This window comes from Suncus etruscus, chromosome 1 (assembly GCF_024139225.1).
Source record: "Suncus etruscus isolate mSunEtr1 chromosome 1, mSunEtr1.pri.cur, whole genome shotgun sequence".
NCBI classification, from domain to species: domain Eukaryota; kingdom Metazoa; phylum Chordata; class Mammalia; order Eulipotyphla; family Soricidae; genus Suncus; species Suncus etruscus.
The window spans coordinates 204,179,277-204,197,693 of record NC_064848.1 but is presented as its reverse complement, the minus strand read 5'-3'; the positions used below and the strand labels follow the sequence as shown (position 1 = coordinate 204,197,693).

Sequence of the window (18,417 nt, the reverse complement as noted above, 5' to 3'; positions counted from 1 at the left end):
GCAGAGGGTCATTCGTAAGAGGGGAGAGACAGACAGACAGACGGACACAGAGAGACAGAAAGCAGAGACACAGAGACAGACAAAAGACAGAGGGCCAGAGAGACACCGAGACACAGAGAGAAAGGGAGACACAGAGACAGAAGACAGAGAGACAGAGACAGAGGCAGGCAGACAGGAGAGAGAGAGAGAGAGAGAGAGAGAGAGAGAGAGAGAGAGAGAGAGAGAGAGAGAGAGAGAGAGAGAGAGAGAGAGAGAGAGAGAGAGAGAGAGCCAGACAGAAGACAGACAGGGACAGACACAAAGACAGAAACAAGGAGATAGACAAGACAGAGAAAGAGGGACAGAGAAAGAGACAGACAGACAGACACAGAAACACAGAGACTCAGAGACACAGAGAGACAGCAGAAAACAGAGACACAGAGACAGACAAAAAAAAAAAAGAGGGACAGAGAGACACAGAGAGAGACTGACAGACATAAAGACAGACAGAAGACAGAGACAGAGACACAGAGACAGAGACAAAAAGACAGAGACAGAGACTGAGAGTGTAGGCCAGCAGCGGTGGGGGAGAAAGTTGAGACAGGCCTCTTCTCCCTCCTCAGAACAACCCAGGGGAGGGGAAGCTGTTTTTGGGGGGTGCAGGGAGAAAGAAGGCAGGGAGGGAATTTCTCCTGGTCATGGGCTACCCTAGCTTGGGCAATACTGCTTTTTTATTTTATTTTAATTTTTTTTTTGACCACACTTGGCAGCTCAGGGGTTCCTCCTGGCTTTGCATTCAGGAGTCACTCCTGGTGGTGCTCAGTGGACCCTATAGGATGCTGGGGATCGAACTTGGGTCGGCTGCATGCAAGACAAACGCCTCCCCACTGTTCTATTGCTCTGTCCCACAGCTCTGTTTTTGTTCCCAATCCCGCTTGTGTCAGTCCTGGCTGGGGGTGGGGGTGGGAGAGTCCCCAGGAACTGGGTCCATGCTGCCTGGACTTGCCCGGTGGGTGCTGGGGACTGTGCACCCTGCTGCACCCCCCTCCCCTTGGCAGGGTTCCTGTGTTTGAGGGCTGACAACGTACTAGTGTTCGCCGTGGGCCTCGTCGTCCTGGGGGTGTCCCACTACACACTGACCGTCAAGGGCAGCCACCTGGCCACACACGGCGCCCTCACCAAGTCCAAACGCTGGAGCAAGATCTGGACGGTGTTCTTCGTGGAGGTGAGTGGGGTGGGGTTTGGGGTGTGTGTGGTTGGGGTGTTGAGATTAAGTTGGGGTTCAGAATGTCTGTGCCTGATGGGAGGGCTATTGTGGGGGCTGCCCCAGCATCTGTCTGTGGTCCAACACCCCTTCCTCTCTCTCCTCCTCCCTGCAGCAGTGGGCTGAGGGGTGAGTCATGAACCCCATTTGTGGCAGGCAGGTGGTGGGTGACATCGTAGTTACAACCTGGGGTACCTCACTTTTTCTTTCCATGTGAACTACAGGAGGCAGACTGGGGGAGCAGGGCCTGGCATCGCCATGTCCCCTATTCCCGCCATCCTCCATAGAGCACCCTCAAATCTGTCCAGATTCCTTCCTTCCTTCCTTCCTTCCTTCCTTCCTTCCTTCCTTCCTTCCTTCCTTCCTTCCTTCCTTCCTTCCTTCCTTCCTTCCTTCCTTCCTTCCTTCCTTCCTTCCTTCCTTTTTTTGTGATTGTTTTTGGTTTTGGGGCCATACCTGGTGATGCTCAGGGGTTCCTCCTGGCTCCTCATTCGGGAATTATTCCTGGTGGGGCTCAGGGAATATATGGGATACCAGGGATCAAACCCAGATGGGCCGCATGCAAGACAAAGGTCTCCTTGCTGTCCTATCTCTCCTGCCCTGTGTTTTTTGTCTGTTTGTTCGGGGACTGCACCACCCAGAGATACCGAGGGCTGACTCCTTAGCTCTGTGCTCAGTGATCACGCCTATGGACTTGGGGGAACATGCTGATAACAGGGATCGAACCCAGGTTGGCAGCGTGCCAGCCCTACTGTGCTATCTCTCTGGTGCCTCTTGACCTTTGCCCTTCACAAAGGCCTTTGCAGTTTCCAACTTTCCCTTCTGCTCAGGCTCTTTTTCCTTCGCCAAAACTGGTCACAGCAACTCCTGAGCTCAGCTTTCTTTCTGAGAACTTTCTGCTCAGTTCTCGCTCTTTCTTTGTTTGGGGGGAGTGTGTGCACAGGTGTGCCCCTGACCTGCAGTGACCCCGGTGTGTCCACACTGCTCAGTGGCCCATCTGCACAGGGGACATTCTCTGATTGGCCCCTTCTCTTCCCTCCCTCTGCCATTTTTCAAGTGCAAACATCCAAGGGATGGACCACTCAGACTTCATTTCTAGACTTTTCCTTTTCAGGGGTGGGGTGGGGTTTCCCTTGCCCCTCAATCTCAGGCAGATGCTGAGGCCGGGAGGTGAGATTAGAAGCCCCCTAGGCGGTCCTGCACACACAGAGTGGGGGTATCATAGGGAACAGAAGGAGATGGCCTGGCTGTCAGGGTTCGACAAAGCTTACTGAGAGCCAAAATGGGGGGACTATGCAGCCAGGGGTTGGTGGGGGGAACATGGGCTGTGGAACCCTGCAGGTCTGACTAGATGGTTCTCAAACTTTGGGGAGCAGCGGGGTGACCCAGAGACTCAAGGCCACTATTGTTACCACAGTACCCAGGATGAATCTGATACACACCAAACTTGAGAACGTCTGGCCCAGACTCGGGGGACATAGGAGCTATTGTGGGTGCTGAGCAAAGGCAAGGAGCCAGGCAGTCACGGGGCGGGGCAGACCCTGGAGTCCCAGGCCAACCTTCTTGGCCATCTGCCTCGGCCCTTGCTTCTCTCCAGCTCCTGGCTCAGTGCTCTGCTGGTTTCCAAACTTCCATGAGTTGACACTGGTCTTGCAGGTGACCTGGGGACAGGGTTCGGGGTTAAGCCAGGTAATGGAGAGTCACCCAGAGGAGCTGGGGGCAGGGAAGGTTTGGTGACACATCCCTCTGGCCAAGTGGCACCTCCTACCTATTCCACCCTCTTTGGGGAGAGTTGGGCATACTGAGCTGAAAATGGGGGACAAATGGCAAGGGTCCCTCCTTTCCCTTCTGCAATGCTGTCTGGAATCAGAGGGATGAGCAGAACTTTAGTTTGATTTAGGGCCATGCCTGGTGGGGCTCAGGGATCACTCCTGGGGTGGGGGGGTGCTCAGGAGAATCATGAGTGTTGCCAGGGATCAAACTGGGGTAACCCCCATGTAAGGCAAGTGTCCCAGGTCTAGACTATCCAGTTCTAGAGTCGTAGTTGTTTTGTGTTCGTGTGTTCTTTTTGTGCCATGCCCGGTGGTGCCAGGGGTTCCTCCTAGCTCTGTGCTCTGGAATCATTCCTGGTAGGCTGGGGAGAGGAGGGGAGAACTATGACCAGAGATGGGATTTCTGAGATATAACCAGGTCGGCCTTGTGTAAAGCAAATGCTCTCCTCACAGTGCCCTGAACTTTTTCTTTCTGTTTTTTCTTTCTCTCTTTCTTTCTTTCTTTCTTTCTTTCTTTCTTTCTTTCTTTCTTTCTTTCTTTCTTTCTTTCTTTCTTTCTTCTTTCTTTCTTTCTTTCTTTCTTCTTTCTTTCTTTCTTTCTTTCTTTCTTTCTTTCTTCTTCTTTCTTCTTCCTTCCTTCCCTTCCTTCCTTCCTTCCTCCTTCCTCCTTCCTTCCTTCCTTCCTTCCTTCCTTCCTTCCTTCCTTCCTTCCTTTCTTTCTTTCTTTCTTTCTTTCTTTCTTTCTTTCTTTCTTTCTTTCTTTCTTTCTTTCTTTCTTTCTTTCTTCTTCTTTCTTCTTTCTTCTTTCTTTCTTTCTTTCTTTCTTTCTTTCTTTCTTTCTTTCTTTCTTTTTCTTTCTTTTCTTTCTTTCTTTCTTTCTTTCTTTCTTTCTTTCTTTCTTTCTTTCTTTCTTTCTTTCTTTCTTTCTTTCTTTCTTCTTTCCTTCCTTCCTTCCTTCCTTCCTTCCTTCCTTCCTTCCTTCCTTCCTTCCTTTCCTTCCTTCCTTCCTTCCTTCCTTCCTTCCTTCCTTCCTTCCTTCCTTCCTTCCTTCCTTCCTTCCTTCCTTCCTTCCTTCCTTCCTTCCTTCCTTCCTTCCTTCTTTCTTTATTTCTTTCTTTTTCTTTCTTTCTTTTTTGGTTTGTGGGTCATACCCGGCAGTGCTCAGGAGTTACTCCTGGCTCTGAGCCCAGAAATTGCTCCTGGCAGGCTCAGGGGACCATATGGGATGCCGGGATTTGAATCACCATTCATCCTGGGTCGGCAACGTGCAAGGCAAACAATGCCCTACCGATGTACTATCTCTCCGGCCCCTTGAACCCTTATTCTTTCCAGCTGGGCAGTGGGCCAGGTTTGGACCGAGCTGCCTGACCTTGGGCAGGACAGAGGTACTCAGATACTCAGAGGTACTTGCTTGGCCTCTCTGCTTCAGCCTCCTCCTCCTCCTCCTCCTCCTCTTCCTCCTCCAGCTTCACCACACATGAACCCTTTCCCCTGAGAAATCTTTACATCATCCTGGGGTGTGTGTGTGTGTGTGTGTGTGTGTGTGTGTGTGTGTGTGTGGGTGTGTGTGTGTGTGTGTATGCAGAGAAAAGTTCAAACCAGGGGATAGCTTAAACATGCACCGACAAAAGATCATCCAGAAATCGATTTTAAAACAAGATATTTTTTTTTCTTTCCTCACCTAATGGCACTCAGGGATTCCTCCTGGCTCTGCATTTAGAAATCATTCCTGGCAGGGTTCCTGAACCCTATGGGATGTTGGGTATTGAACTCTGGTGGGCTGCATGAAGGCAAATGCCTTCCCTGCTGTGCTATCACTTTGACCCGGAACTAGATGTTTTTTTTAATTTATTTATTTATTTATTTATTTATTTATTTATTTATTTATTTATCAGTTGGAGGGCAGCACCTGAAGTTGCTGTGGGGCTATGCCTGTCTCTGTGTTCAGGGGTCTTTCTTGCTAAGAGTCCAGGGACCCCTTTGCCCCCTCTCCCATATGTAGCACAGATGCCCTGCCCACTGTTTTTGGCCCATTTTAGTTTTGTAAAATAGTCATAGACTTGTACCTATGATGCATAAAGTTAGACAGGGGAGGCTCTGCATTTCCTCTGCCTACTTAATGCCCCAGTTGTTTCTGGCGAAGACACAGAGCCTCCGTGAACATATGTATGTGGTTGTGTGTGCCTGCCTATGCCCACATATGTGCCTGTGCCTGCGATGCATGTATGTGTGTGCTTCGATGCCATCTGTGTAGAACTTAAAAATCCTTCCAGAACCTTCGCAGCCAGCCCAGCTTTGCTGTCTTCCTGTGTTGCTCAGGGCTTAGTCCTGTGCTCTCAGTGCTCACGTCCTGGCTGGGTGTGGTACTCCGATGGGGTACTGGGGACTGAGCCCAGGTTGGAAGTGTGCAAGGCAGGTGCTCTCCCCACTGTGCTCTCTCGGTGTGCTCCACCACAGTTTTGATGGTTCTGAGCCTGGGCACTCCTGGGTGAGCCTGCAGGAGGGGCTGCTTGGCTCACAGGCTGGATAACGTCGCTGTGGAGCAGATAAGGGGTTGGAGATGAGAAATGGGGGTGCATGAGAGATTAAATCTGGGGTCCCTAGAAGCTGAGAGAAGAAAGAGGAGCTGGAAGGCCCGAGTGTCATGCAGAGGAGCAGGGAGAATACTAGAAGATGCCTGAAAAGGGGGAGTCTAGTCAGTTCTCCTGCTTGACAGGTGCGGGTGTCCTCTCCCCACCTCCCTGGTACCCCTTTCTGCTGGAAAGTCTGCAAGGCATTCTGAGGACTTTCACCCCAAGGACTTGAAGGCTGATGCAGGAAGCAGATCAGATCCCCCCTCACCCCCACTTGGCTGGTGTTCCATGGAACACGCCTGCGCTGACATATAGCATATCTTCAACTGCACATTAGGGCTGTTTGCTGAGATCTGGGTTTCTGTCCTCCGATTTATCTGACCATCGGGGTCAGGAGGGAGGAGGGGAGCTGGGCAGACTCTGGCCTGAGGGACGCTGCCCCCTGAGCCCCTGCCTGTCTCCAGAGTGCCCCTGTTCCACTGCTGGAAAACTGTCCATTCCGTGGCTAGTGGCTTGTCCTCCTCCCGCTCCCCCTCCTCGCCTTCCTCCTCCCATCCCAATCCCTCTCTGGTCCCTCTCTCTCTCTCTCTCTTCCTCCTCCTCCTCCCTCCCTTCCTCCTCCCCCAGATCCTGGCCCCTGCCTGCCCTTCCTGTCCTCCCAGGGTCCACTTTGCAGCCTGCGCTGTCTGCCTGGCCGCCCCTCCCCTCCAACCCAGTAGGGTGACCTACTTAAACCCTGCTGTGGAGTCAGAGAGCGGGTTTTCGATCTTGCAAAACAGTGTTTGTACAACAACTAGGAGAACCAGAGAGATAATACAGCAAGTAGGGTGCTTGCCTTGCACGCACCTGACAGGGATTCCATCCCTGACACCCCATTGGATGCCCCGAGCCCAGGAGTTAGCCCTGGGTAAGCTGAGTGTGGCACAAACCCAGCAAAAACACACTAAAACAAGAACTGGGAGATGGCTCAGAAGGTCAAAGCACATGGGAACTTTGCACACAGCATTGCCAGGAACCATGGAGCAACTCTGGGTGTGGCCCAAACATCAAATGGAAAATGCAAAAAACTTAAGACCAATATGGGGGGTGGGGAGTGACACCGAGTAGGAACTTCTGCACCCTGTGGAGTACAATGGTCTTTGTGTTTGGTGAGTCTGACTCACTTCAACATAGTAGCTTTTCAAACAATAAATTATCTTCCTTTTTGGGGTCACAATTGGTGGTGCTCAGGGTTTATTCCTGGCTCTGAGCCCAGGGATCTCTCCTGGTGGGCTAGAGTTGAAACCTGGGTCGGCCCTGTGCAGGCCTATGCCCTACCTGCTATACAATCACTCTGGCTCCATTACTATTATTTTTTAGTTTTGTTTTTGGACTTCCCTTGGTGATGTTCAGGGGTTCCTCCAGACTCTGCATTCAGTGATCACCCTTGGCAGTGCTCAGGGGACCCTATAAGATGCCGTAGATTGAACCTGCGTTTGTTGTTCAAGGCCAGCGCCCTCCCCGCTGTGCTATCACTCAAGCCCCCTATTTTCTTATTATTTTATTTCTTATTATTTACACAGCCCCAGAGAGGATACTCTCATGAATGAAACCTGAGGAAGAGCTTAGTCAATGATGGGAGATGGGGGCGGGGAGTGTTCCCCACCTTTTAGCTGAGCAAAGAGCCCACTGAGGTCAGGGTGCAGCTCAGGGGCCTGACCTCTGGTCTTGCAGGCCTAAGATTTTGAGACTGATCCTAGGTGCCACTGAGTGAGCTGAGTGGATTTCAGCAGAGCAGGCCCTGGCACCGCAAGCGAGTTAGTTCCAGCTAGTCTGGAGCCAGATGCATGCCAGCCTTGCAGCTGACAGGCTGGCTCCTCTGGGGGATCGGGGATCACTCCTGGGAACACAGCAAGGACCCATCATCACAGCACAATGGAACAACAAAATCCTTACAGCAGTGTCAATGGAGGGAGAGGAGCAGGGAAGGGAAAAAGGAAAAAACAATGGGGAGCTGGGAAGTGTTCAGTGGTCTGGTGCTGGGAGAGGGTTCAGCGGTCTTCTGGGGTTCATGAGAGAGGTTTAGGCTTCATCCCCAGCACCACATGATCTGGGTAAGCCATTGAGCACAGCCAAGTGTCTTTTTTTTGGGGGGGGGGGGAAGGCCACACCCAGTGACACTCTGGGGTTACTCCTGGCAGGCTTGAGGGACCACATGGGATGCTGTGAATGGAACCCTGGTCCATCCTAGTTTAGCCCGTGCAAGGCAAATGCCCTACTGCTGTGCAACGTTCCATGTCTTTTAAGAGAGAAACAAGGGCCGGAGAGATAGCATGGAGGTAAGGCATTTGCCTTTCATGCAGAAGGTCATCGGTTGGAAATCGGCGTCCCATATGGTCCCCCGTGCCTGCCAGGAGCAATTTCTGAGCATGGAGCCAGAAGTGGCCCCTGAGCACTGCCGGGTGTGACCCAAAAACCACAAAAAAAAAAAAGAGAGAGAAACAAGGGCCAGGAAGGTGGCGCTAGAGGTAAGGTGTCTGCCTTGCAAGTGCTAGTGTAGGATGGACCATGGTTCGATCCCCTGGTGTCCCATATGGTCCCCCCAAGCCAGGGGCGATTTCTGAGTGCATAGCCAGGAGTAACCCCTGAGCGTCACCGGGTGTGGCCCAAAAAACAAAACAAAACAAAAAAAAACAAAAAAAAAAAAAAAAAGAGAGAGAGAAACAAAAGACAAACCAAAGCCAGAGGCCAACCGCCCCCTCAACAGGTTCAACTGGAGCCCTTGGGGATTTCACTGTGGTGAGGCCTTAACCCTTCCCTTCCAGGCTCTTCCCATGTGTCCTCTGCTGGGGCTGGGCTGGCTTTTTATTTGCTGTAGAGGTGAGACTGGGGGTAGCTCCTGGCTGCTCTCTCAAGCCCGGTGGAGAGTCTCCACCGATGGCACAATGACAAGTTCCAGCACCGAACCAGGAGTTAACTTTTGGCCCCTCTGAATGAGCCAAAAACTGCGCCTCCTTCCTGCTCCTACTGCTCTTTCCCTTCCTGCCCTCGGCTCAGCTGTGAAACAGAGGCACGGAGTGCCCCAGATTTCCAAGATAAACCCACACAACCACTGCCAAGGGATGCCAGCAGCCTTGGAACTGTACATCCCAGCATCAGCCTCAACCTCAGGGTAGTCTTGTGGGCTTGTAGATTTGCCAGGGTAGTGGGTGGCAAACTGGGGCTCCCCCAGATGCTCTGCAGCACCATGCATGCCAGGGGTCTGGGTCATGGCTGCCCTTTTGGGGTCCCTGTGACATAAAAACTTATGCCTTCGTTTGGGTTAATAACTGGGTAACATCTTACATTTATGGGTAAGGCTGAGGGGAGAGGAAGGAGGAAGAGGAGCCCACCTGGGGGTGGTTCTTAGGGCATCCAGCTGCCCTGCTCTGATCACGTGTGGCCAATGTGCACCCCTGTTCTTGACAACCCCCACACCCCCAGGTCTGCACGGCCTTCACCGCTGAACATGCCCGACACGGACATGTGAAGATGCATCATGGTTACACCAACGTGCTGGGCTTGGGGGACTCGAGCACATGGCGGCTGCCACTCCTCAATCGCTACGTCTACATGTTTCTCGCTCCCCTCCTCATCCCAGTTCTCACCCCACTTGTGGCCTTGGGTGAGTGCTATGCCCTGATCCTCCCTGCTGTGCTCCCCCTCTTGGCTTCAGTGATTGCTCAAAGTGGGGTCAGCTGTTGAAGAAAGAGGGGAGGATCCCTGGAAGAGTGGGATTCGGTTCAAGTCTGGCTCTATTCCTTCCTTTCCGGCTGGTCCTGCACCCAGCCTGAGCCTCAATTTCCCAGCTGGCTTTCCAGGGAAGCTGGAGAGATGCCCTAGGGAGGGGGTGGTGGTTGAATGGTAAGAACCAGGCAGAGAGGGCCAGACACCCCTAATGTCGGGAGACAATGCAGCTAGTAAAGCTCCTGCCTTGCACATGGCTGAGGCAGGTTGATCCCCGGCACCCCATGTGAGGCCTAGGGAGCCCCTTTCAGAGTGATACCTGAGTTTAGAGACAGGAGTAAGCCTCTAAGCACAGCCGAATGTGACCCCCAAACCAAACCCAAAACAGACACCCTTGATTGGCAGAGTGACCTCATGATATGGCTCCTCTATAAAATGGGGTGAGGGGCTGGAGAGGAGGGCACTGGCCATGCAAGTAGCTGACCTGGGTTCAACCCCTGTCATCCCATAAAGTCCCCCAACCCTGCCAGGAGTGGTTCCTGAGCACAGAGCCGAGAGGAACCTGTAGCACTGCAGGGTGTGGCCCCAAAACCAAAAAAATAAGATAAAATAAAATGGAGTGAGCCCAAGACACACATCCCCAGGCCCCTGTGGAGGGTGGTGGGCTTGGTCTCACACTGTCCGTCTCCTCTGGAGCAGAGCGGCTACGGACCTTGGAGCCCCGAGAGGCACTTCGCTCTCTGACCCTCATCGGCCTGGGCCTCTATTCCCACTACTGGCTGCTCCGCCATGTGTCGGCCTTTCAGAGTGTGGGCTCTGCGCTGCTCTGCATGCTGGTGACCCGCTCCCTGCTGGCGCACCCCTACCTGCATGTTAACATCTTCCAGGTGAGCCCCCCTGACCCCTGGACCCTGGTCTAGCCTCACTGGAGGAAGTCCCAGTCCAGGAATTCATGGGCATCGACTTACAAGGTTGAGTGCACACAGAGGAGGAAGTTAGGGGAGATCTACCACCGGAGTACGGTGGGGACCCCAGCATTGATCCTTGGGTCCCCAGGACACAGGACACAGGCAATGGAGTGCTGAGTGTACACCCCGAATGCCACCTGCTGTGTCCCTGCTGGCTGCCCCCTCGAATAGAAGCTTCTTTGTTTTCTTATCTGTCCACCCCCTCAGCAGAGGTTTTGTGAATGCCCTCACAATGAGGAAGCTTAAACATGATCTTTCTTTGGTTTTATGTTTTGGGGCCACACCCAGAGCTCAGGACTTACTCCTGGCGGTACTGGGGGACCCTGTGTGATACCAGGAAGCTCTCTAGCTTGCAAACTAAACCTTGATTCGGAGCAGTAGTTTCACTAGAGTGACAGAGCTTCCCGGATCCCAAAAATCTGGGGGGTTTGAGAGAATTAAGTTACCCTTAACATCCCCAAATCTAGGATTTCCGAGGTCAACCTAAATATCAACAGGGAGAAGGCCCTAGAGATGGGAGACACATGGCCCATTTGGGAACCCCAGCCTCCCTTCACTCCTGCCGGATCCCACTGGAACTGGGGGAAGGGAGAACCCACCTTTCCTTCCACAAACCCCTGTACGTCCGTCCGGCTTGTCTTTGCAGCACATTGGGCTCCCGATGTTCTCCCTGAAGACAAAGCCCCGAAGAATCCACATGATGAGTTTGGGGGTCCTCAACCTGCCAAGGCTCCCCGTGCTGGACTGGGCTTTCGGCCACTCTATCATCAGCTGCCATGTGGAGCATCACCTGTTCCCCACACTCTCTGACAATATGTGCCTAAAAGTACGTGCCCTAGGCTGGAGGGGCCCGGTCAGGGGGTGCCAAGGGAACCACATCTTCCAGCTCCATCCTTCTTGAAGATTAGGGTTGAGCTGTGCACTCCTGTGGATTCCCTGCAGGTAGGAAGAAACAGATCTGAAAAATAGGGGTACACTCAGAGAGACTAGGCCCCACGGCTTCTGGTCTGCCCCAAGGAGTCAGCAGCTGTCAGGGAATGTTGTGAGAAACAAACCTCCCTCGCTCTATGCCTGCTGAGGTGGGGAGAAAATAAGAATCTACCAAGCCCTAATGCTCCGCAACTTTGGGGGAGCTGACTGGCAGGCCTGGAGCATATGCTCCACATTTCCCGAGGCTCAGCACCCCTCTTCCCTCAGGTGAAGCCCGTGGTGTCCCAGTTCCTGAAGGAGAAGCAGCTGCCGTACAATGAGGACTCATATGGGGCGAGATTCCGCCTCTTCTTGAGCCGCTACGAGGAGCTCATGGTGCAGGCGCCCCCCATCACGGAGCTGGTGGGGCTGCAGTGAGAGTGAGAAGCTCCCTCACCCCACCCCACTCCCAAAGTGTCCTCCCTGTGCAGCTGGGCCTGGCGGAGGGGATGCCAGCTTTGTGGGGCCCTCAGGTGAGAAGGCCCCACGGTTAGGGTCTCTTGGCCCTGACCAATTTCATCTCAGGACTAAAAACACTCAGTTCCTCCCGCTTGCTGTCCAGGCTGAGCCTGGGGGGCAGTGATGGAAAACAGGAGTCCCCCCTACAACCAAAGGAACCCCAAGAGGCTGAGATCAGTCAGCACACGGAGGAGGGTGAGCGCTCCAGGAGAACTAAGAGGGTGCTGGAGTATAAACAGCTTTGAACACCACCTTCCTGGTTCCAGAAATGTCTGCTTTATAAGGGATGATCTGGAAGTGTGACTTGGGGAGAGGGCCAGGTTGTGGGGGAGCAGTTGAGGCAGAAGGGATGGGCAATGGAGGATCAGTGGCCTTAGGAGATGGAGATAGGGAGCCAGGTAATGAGTGGGGGCTCAGAGAAGACCAGTGGTGCCAGTGATGCCTGGATCTAAGTGGGCAGGCTTTGAGGGGCCTACAGGGGCTACCCTGGAGTTGGGCAAAGTGGGGGTGGGAGCCAGAGCAACTGGATGAAAATTTGCTCATTGCCGGAGGTCTTAGCAATAAAAGGGGGAGGTTGCTTGACTAGAACGTGGCTGACAGGGCCCGGAGAGATAGCACAGTGGCGTTTGCCTTGCAAGCAGCCGATCCAGGACCAAAGGTGATTGGTTCGAATCCCGGTGTCCCATATGGTCCCCCGTGCCTGCCAGGAGCTATTTCTGAGCAGACAGCCAGGAGTAACCCCTGAGCACCGCTGGGTGTGACCCCCCCCCCCCAAAAAAAAAAAAAAAGAATGTGACTGACCTGGGTTCGATCCCTGGCATCCCTATGGTCCCTGAAGCCCTGTCTAAAGTGATTACTGAGTGCAGAGCCAGGGACACGCCCTGAGTACCACTAAGTGTGGTCCCCAAACCAAACCCAAACAAATGTTTCATCTTGACACCCCACTTTTGGGGGGTGCTGAGGCTTTGTCCAGGAGGCCTGTCCACTGCCTCCCTGGCTTCTCCCCACTAAGCTATGATGATAGGACTTGTCCCAAGAGGTTGCCCAGTGTCCCTGAGAGGGGACATTTCCAAGCATGTCCTGCCTGAGGTCAGGACTGGAGTGGCCTTGTTGGGAGAAGAAAATACCTGAGTCCTTCTCTGTCTTCAGCCAACAAAGACTTTGCCTTGCACATGGCTCACCCAGGTTCGATCTCCATCATCCCACCAGGCCCCACATCTCCACCAAGCACCAGCAGGAGTGATTCCTGAGTGTAGACCCAGCAGTAATCCCAGAGCACTGCTGAATGTGGTCTCCAAACAAACAAACAAACAAAAAGATTCCTGCCACTGGTGCAGTTCCTTCAGCTTTTGGGGAGCCTGGGTGGGCAGTTTCCAGCATCGCCAGCCCAGGGGTACATCCCCTTCCCTGGGTTATGCTCTAGCTCTGATTTTCACTTTGGAGCTGGCTAAGGAGCCATTTTGGGGCTCATGGGGACAAGGCCAACTGGCAGCCTCCAGAGTTGTTTCTTGCTTTTCTGTTCTTGCTGCTCTTTGGGCACTAGCCCTAGGTTCGGCCTGAGGGCGGGATGTGATGCATCAGCTAGGTTCACTGTCTCCATGAAAAACTGCCCAGTCAGAGAAGGCACAGTCCTGGCCAATGATTAAAGTCCCCACAGGGCCTCACTGGGATCAATCTGGTTCCTGCAGGTCACAGGTCTTGGGACCAGGCACTTGGCAGTGCCCAAGAGAAGTTTGCTCCCTAAAGACCCAGTCTAGGAAAGGGAAGAAGAGGGGGCCTGGGTCGAGTTTTCAGAGTTTTGGGGTAAGACAATGATTATAGTGCATGTTAACATATCCTCTGAATTGATGGTTCAAGTTTCTACCCGAGGCACATACCTGACCAGTCTGGGTGAAGAGTTAGGCTTGGAGAGGGGGAATTTCTCTTTTCCAAAGCTGGGCAGTGTGCAAAGGCTCTAAATCCAGATCTTAGCAGACACATTCCTTCTGGACAGGGACAGAGGTTTCCTGTGACCCTTCATTGCCTTCCCTTCCTCCCAGGCACAAAGATACAGAAGGAATGAAATATTTTGAGAAACTCCATATGGCCACCCATCCTGGAACCATTTCAAGCAGGAGGGATGGGCCAGAGGAACAGGACAGTGGACAGGGTGCTAATCTTGACTGCAGTAGACTTATGTTTGATCCTTGGTACTAGAGGGTCACCCGAGTCCTGCCAGAAGTGAGCCCTAAGTGCAGAGGCAGGAATTAGCCTTAAGCACTGCTGGTGTGGCTTCTTCCCCATCACCCCCCCCCCCCCAAAAAAAAAACCTCAACTTCACAGAATTGGTCATTCAGGGCAGGGGTTGGAAATTGTTTCTGGGAAGGGGGAAGAGAGTCAAGGCTTTGAACTTGGTGAGTAACATGTTTCTGTCCCAATTGCTCAATATGTGCCACCAAAGCACATAATCAGCTGTAAATATTATGTAAGGAAATAAGAAATTGCTGCGGACCTTTTATCCTGATGAGATAAAAGTGCCTAAGCAAACCTTAGTGGGTTCATTTTCCCACTGGGAGTCAAGCGGGAGCACGAAGCGGCGAATATGAAATATGAATTATGAAATATGAAATAAATGAGACCACACAGAATTACATGGTGAAAACAAGAGGTGAGGCCAGAGAGAGAGGCCAGAGGCTTTATTGGGCCTTAAATAGACGAATATTTGGGGCGTAGCCAGGGAGAAAGGAAAAGGGGATAGACCAATGAGATCAGAGCTAGAATTAGCATATGAAGAGACAGGTAAAAAGAAACCAGATACCTTTAAGGAAGTGGGAGGAGAAAGAGAGATCACAAGAGCTCTCAGCAGGAGACTTTTGGCGGGCTTTTGGGCACTGTATTTTCTTTGTTAGAAATACTGAGGCCTGATTTCTAATAATGGTCAAAAATAAAGAGAGAGATAGTTACAGCCACGTTTAGAATTATAGCCAAACAATCCACGCAAAGGGTCAACTGATTTGACTACTCTAAGTGGGCCCTTTTGGCAAATAATTCTTTTTCAGGAGTGCACAACGCCTAAGAAGGTTAAAAAACCACTTCTGATGTGTGCCCTTCCTGAGTGGGGTATAACAAGAAATAAGTCTATATGGGCTGAGAAATAGCATAGCAGGGTTGGGGGTTTGCTTGCCTTGCACATGGCCAAACTGAGTTCTATACCCTCAGTCCTTATGGTGCCCTGAGCCCTGCTAGGAGTAAGCCCTGAGTTCAGAGCCAGGAGTAACCTATGAGCACCATCAGGTGTGGCCCAAAACAAAAGAATAATGACATGGCATTAAGAGCACATAAAATGTTTTAAAAAGGCATTTCATGAGCAATGATCACACAGTGGGAAGGGCACTTGCCTTGCACACAATCAACCCAGGTTCAATTCCTGGCATCCCATATGGTCCTCCAGGGCAATGCCAGCAATCATGCCTCAATGCAGATCCAAGAATGATCCCTGAGCATCACTGGATGTGGCCCAAACAAACAAACAAACAACAACAATAAAAATCTTTTATATGATTCTTACAGATCACAAAATAATAACCTTTCCAATCTGTTAAGTCACTTAATAGTGTGAGTGAGAACACAGCAGGGAGGACGTTTGCTTTGCATGTAGCCCAGGGGGTTCTATCACTAGCATCCCACCGAATACCACCAGGAGTGACCCCTGAATATGGAGCCAGAGAACCCCTATGCATTATTTGGTGTGACCCCCCCACTCAGAAAAAAATGGGGGTTAGAGTGATAGCACAGCCATAGGACATTGGCCTTGCACACTGCTGAGCCGGGTTTGAGCCCCAGCTTCCCATTTGGTCCCCCAAGCCTGCTAGGAGTGATTTCTGAGTGCAGAGCCAGGAGTAACCCCTGAACACTGCTGGGTGTAGCCCAAAACAAACCAACCAACCAACCAAACAAACAAAAAGAGTTCTAGGGCAATAGGGCCAGAGCAATAGTTCAGCATACAAGGCATTTACCTTGAACACAGTGACTGGGTTTGATCCCTGGCACCCAATATGGTCCCCTGATCACAGAGCCAGTACAAGCCCTGAACACTGCTAGGTGTGACTGGTCCCCAAAGTAAAATTAAGTTTTGGGGGCCACACCTGGCAATGCTTAGGGGCTACTCCTGACAGGCTTGGGGGACCATATGGGAGGCTGCATGCAAGGCAAATAAATGCCCTACCCACTATGCTATTGCTTCAGCCCCAAATTAAAAATTTTTTAAAGAGTGAGTATAATGAGTTTGCAGGTTATGTAGAAACAAGCAACTGTCAGGTTGAAAGCTGGTTTGTCAATTCCTAGGCTAATGGACTCACACAAAACACAGCCCATTAGGAACTGGAACCCGAGACAGAGTGAAATGACCAGGGACATAAAGAGCTTGGGGCCATGTTCTATTTCTTGATCTGGGATGTAGCTGTATGGTGACATCCTGTGATAACTTATGAAAGCACACTTAGGAATCAACACTTTCCTGTTTGTTAATACTTCAGTATAACCTGAAAAGATGTGGCTGTTAAAAAAAAAAAAGGCGTTTCAGGGGCAAGAATGATAACAGGGTGTTTGCCTTGCACGAGGCTAACTTGAGTTTGATTCCCAGTACCCTATATGTTCCCCTGAACTTGCCAGGAGTGGTCCCTGAGCACAGAGCTAGAATAGGAGTACTGCCCGGTTTGGCCCCCAAACAATCACAACAAAAAGGTTTCAGTAGCAAGAGCGATAGTATAGCAGGTAGGGTGTGTGCCTTGCATATAGCCGAACTGATTGCGATCCTATGCACCACAAAAGTACCCAAACCCTACCAGGAGTGAGCCTTGAATGCAGAGCCAGGATTAAGCCCTGTGCATCACTAGGTGTGACTCAAAAACAAAAACTTAAGATGTGGGAGCTTCACAATGAGGAAGTGGGAGCACTACAGTAACCCACTGTATGCCCAATTATAACTGGGGTGCCTCAACAGAGAGTTGGAGTCTGGGTAGCAGAGACAGCATGTCCGATCCCCTGCAAACACCCTTCCCCTGTCATCACACCAGCATTAGTAATAAGGGAGCTTAAGTAGGATAAAATAAACAAGGGGCCTCAGAGACAGCTCACAGGCCTGGAGTTTCTGCTTTCGAGACACCCAGTTAGGTTTCAGGAGATGCAGGTGGGACCCGAGCACAGAGATGCCGAATACTAAAACAAATAAATCAAGCATTGCATTAAAACATCATTTATATGGGGCCGGATCGATAGCACAGCAGTAGAGCGTTTGCCCTGCATGTGGCTGACCCGAGACAATCAAGGTTCGATCCCCAGCATCCCATTTGGTTCCCTGAGCCTTCCAGGAGCACCATCGGGTGTGGCCCCAAAACAAAACAAACAAACCCCCCAGAACAACCCCCATCATTTGTTTGTTTGTTTTGGTGTCTTGGGTCACACCTGGCAGCGCTCAGGGGTTACTCCTGGCTCCAGGCTCAGATATCACTCCTGGCAGGCTCGGGGGACCATATGGGATGCCAGGATTTGAACCAATGACCTTCTGCATGAAAGGCAAACGCCTTACCTCCATGCTTTCTCTCCAGCCCCAACCCCCATCATTTATAAGGGTCCAGAGTGATAGATAGTATAGCGGCTAGGATGCTTGCTTTTGCACAGGGCAGACTCGGGTTCGACCTCCAGCATCCTATAGTGTCCCCTGAGCCTGCCAGGAGTGATCTGAGAGAACCACCACGAGTAACCCCTGAGCACCACCAGGTGCTCCCCAAGAAAGGAAACCAAACACATTATGATTAGGGACCGGAGGGGGGGGCAGCGTGGACGGCTATTTATTTTTTGCCTTGCATGTATTCGATCCGGGTTCGATCCCAGGTACCACCTAGGGACCCCCCCAAAGTCTTGCCAGGAGTAATCCCCGAGCAGAGAGCCAGGATAAGCCCTGAGCACGTGGACTGTGACCCCCAAACGATTCAAACACATGTATTCTGATTCATTTTTATTTTGGGGGGTTTTTGGTTTTGGGGTCACACCCGGCAGCGCTCAGGGGTTCCTCCTGGCTCTGTGCTCAGAACTCGCACCTGGCAGACTCGGGGGACCCTATGGGATGCCTGGATTCGAACCACCGTCCTTCTGCACGCAAGGCAAACGCCCCACCTCCGTGCTATTCCTCCGGCCCCCGTATACTGATTCCCGAAGGGGTTTGCACCGTCCTCCCCTCGGAGGCTGCTCCCGATTCCGCAGTGATCCACTCGATCGCAGCCCCGTGGGCAAACGGGCGACACACACCTCCAAGGTCCCAAGCGCCGGGTCGAAAAGCAGACCCAGCTGTCAACTGGACCCACTTCCTACCCGACTTCCGTGTTTCGTGATTTTTTATTAGCCAATGAGCGCGGAGGCCCTTTGAAAAGCCGACTTGTGATTGGCCCGGCTGGGAAACGCCATCACCAAGGGACGCGTCGCGACGTCTTGCGTCATCAGCCGCCGCCGAGTGTCCTCGAAGGGTGAGGGTAGCTAAGTAAGCTTCTTTCTGATTGGTTCTCTTTTTCGGGGACTTTGAAACAGCGACGGGGATTCGCCGTCCTCGAAGAGCGGACTCGAGACTATTGGAGGAAGTTTGGGGAGGAGAATTTGATTAAGTCGCTTAGAACCCGGAAGTTCGGGAAGGCGGGCTTGAGAATAGACCCCGCCTCTTAGGGGGCTTATCCTCAATGGGTGGGGAGATTGGGACC

At 52.0% G+C, this 18,417-nt stretch overlaps 2 protein-coding genes across 6 annotated transcripts in view; both read left to right on the top strand.

Annotated features, from left to right (window-relative positions):
• The window catches only part of FADS6 (fatty acid desaturase 6), a 1,183,177-nt gene that overhangs the window by 319 nt on the left and 1,164,441 nt on the right, over positions 1-18,417 (top strand). Inside the window, exons 2-6 of one of the 2 annotated variants that reach the window (XR_007493792.1) lie at positions 1,038-1,204; positions 9,051-9,231; positions 9,993-10,180; positions 10,908-11,087; positions 11,459-11,884. Coding sequence is in view for 1 of the 2 variants with exons in the window: in XM_049769674.1 (XP_049625631.1) it covers positions 1,038-1,204; positions 9,051-9,231; positions 9,993-10,180; positions 10,908-11,087; positions 11,459-11,608 (866 nt within the window). In the remaining variant the exon portion in view is untranslated. Of the gene's footprint in view, positions 1-1,037; positions 1,205-9,050; positions 9,232-9,992; positions 10,181-10,907; positions 11,088-11,458; positions 11,941-18,417 lie in introns of those variants that run through there. The other variant, XM_049769674.1, reaches the window with a different exon arrangement.
• HID1 (HID1 domain containing) overlaps positions 1-18,417 on the top strand; it is a 994,098-nt gene that overhangs the window by 63,050 nt on the left and 912,631 nt on the right. The window lies entirely within an intron of this gene.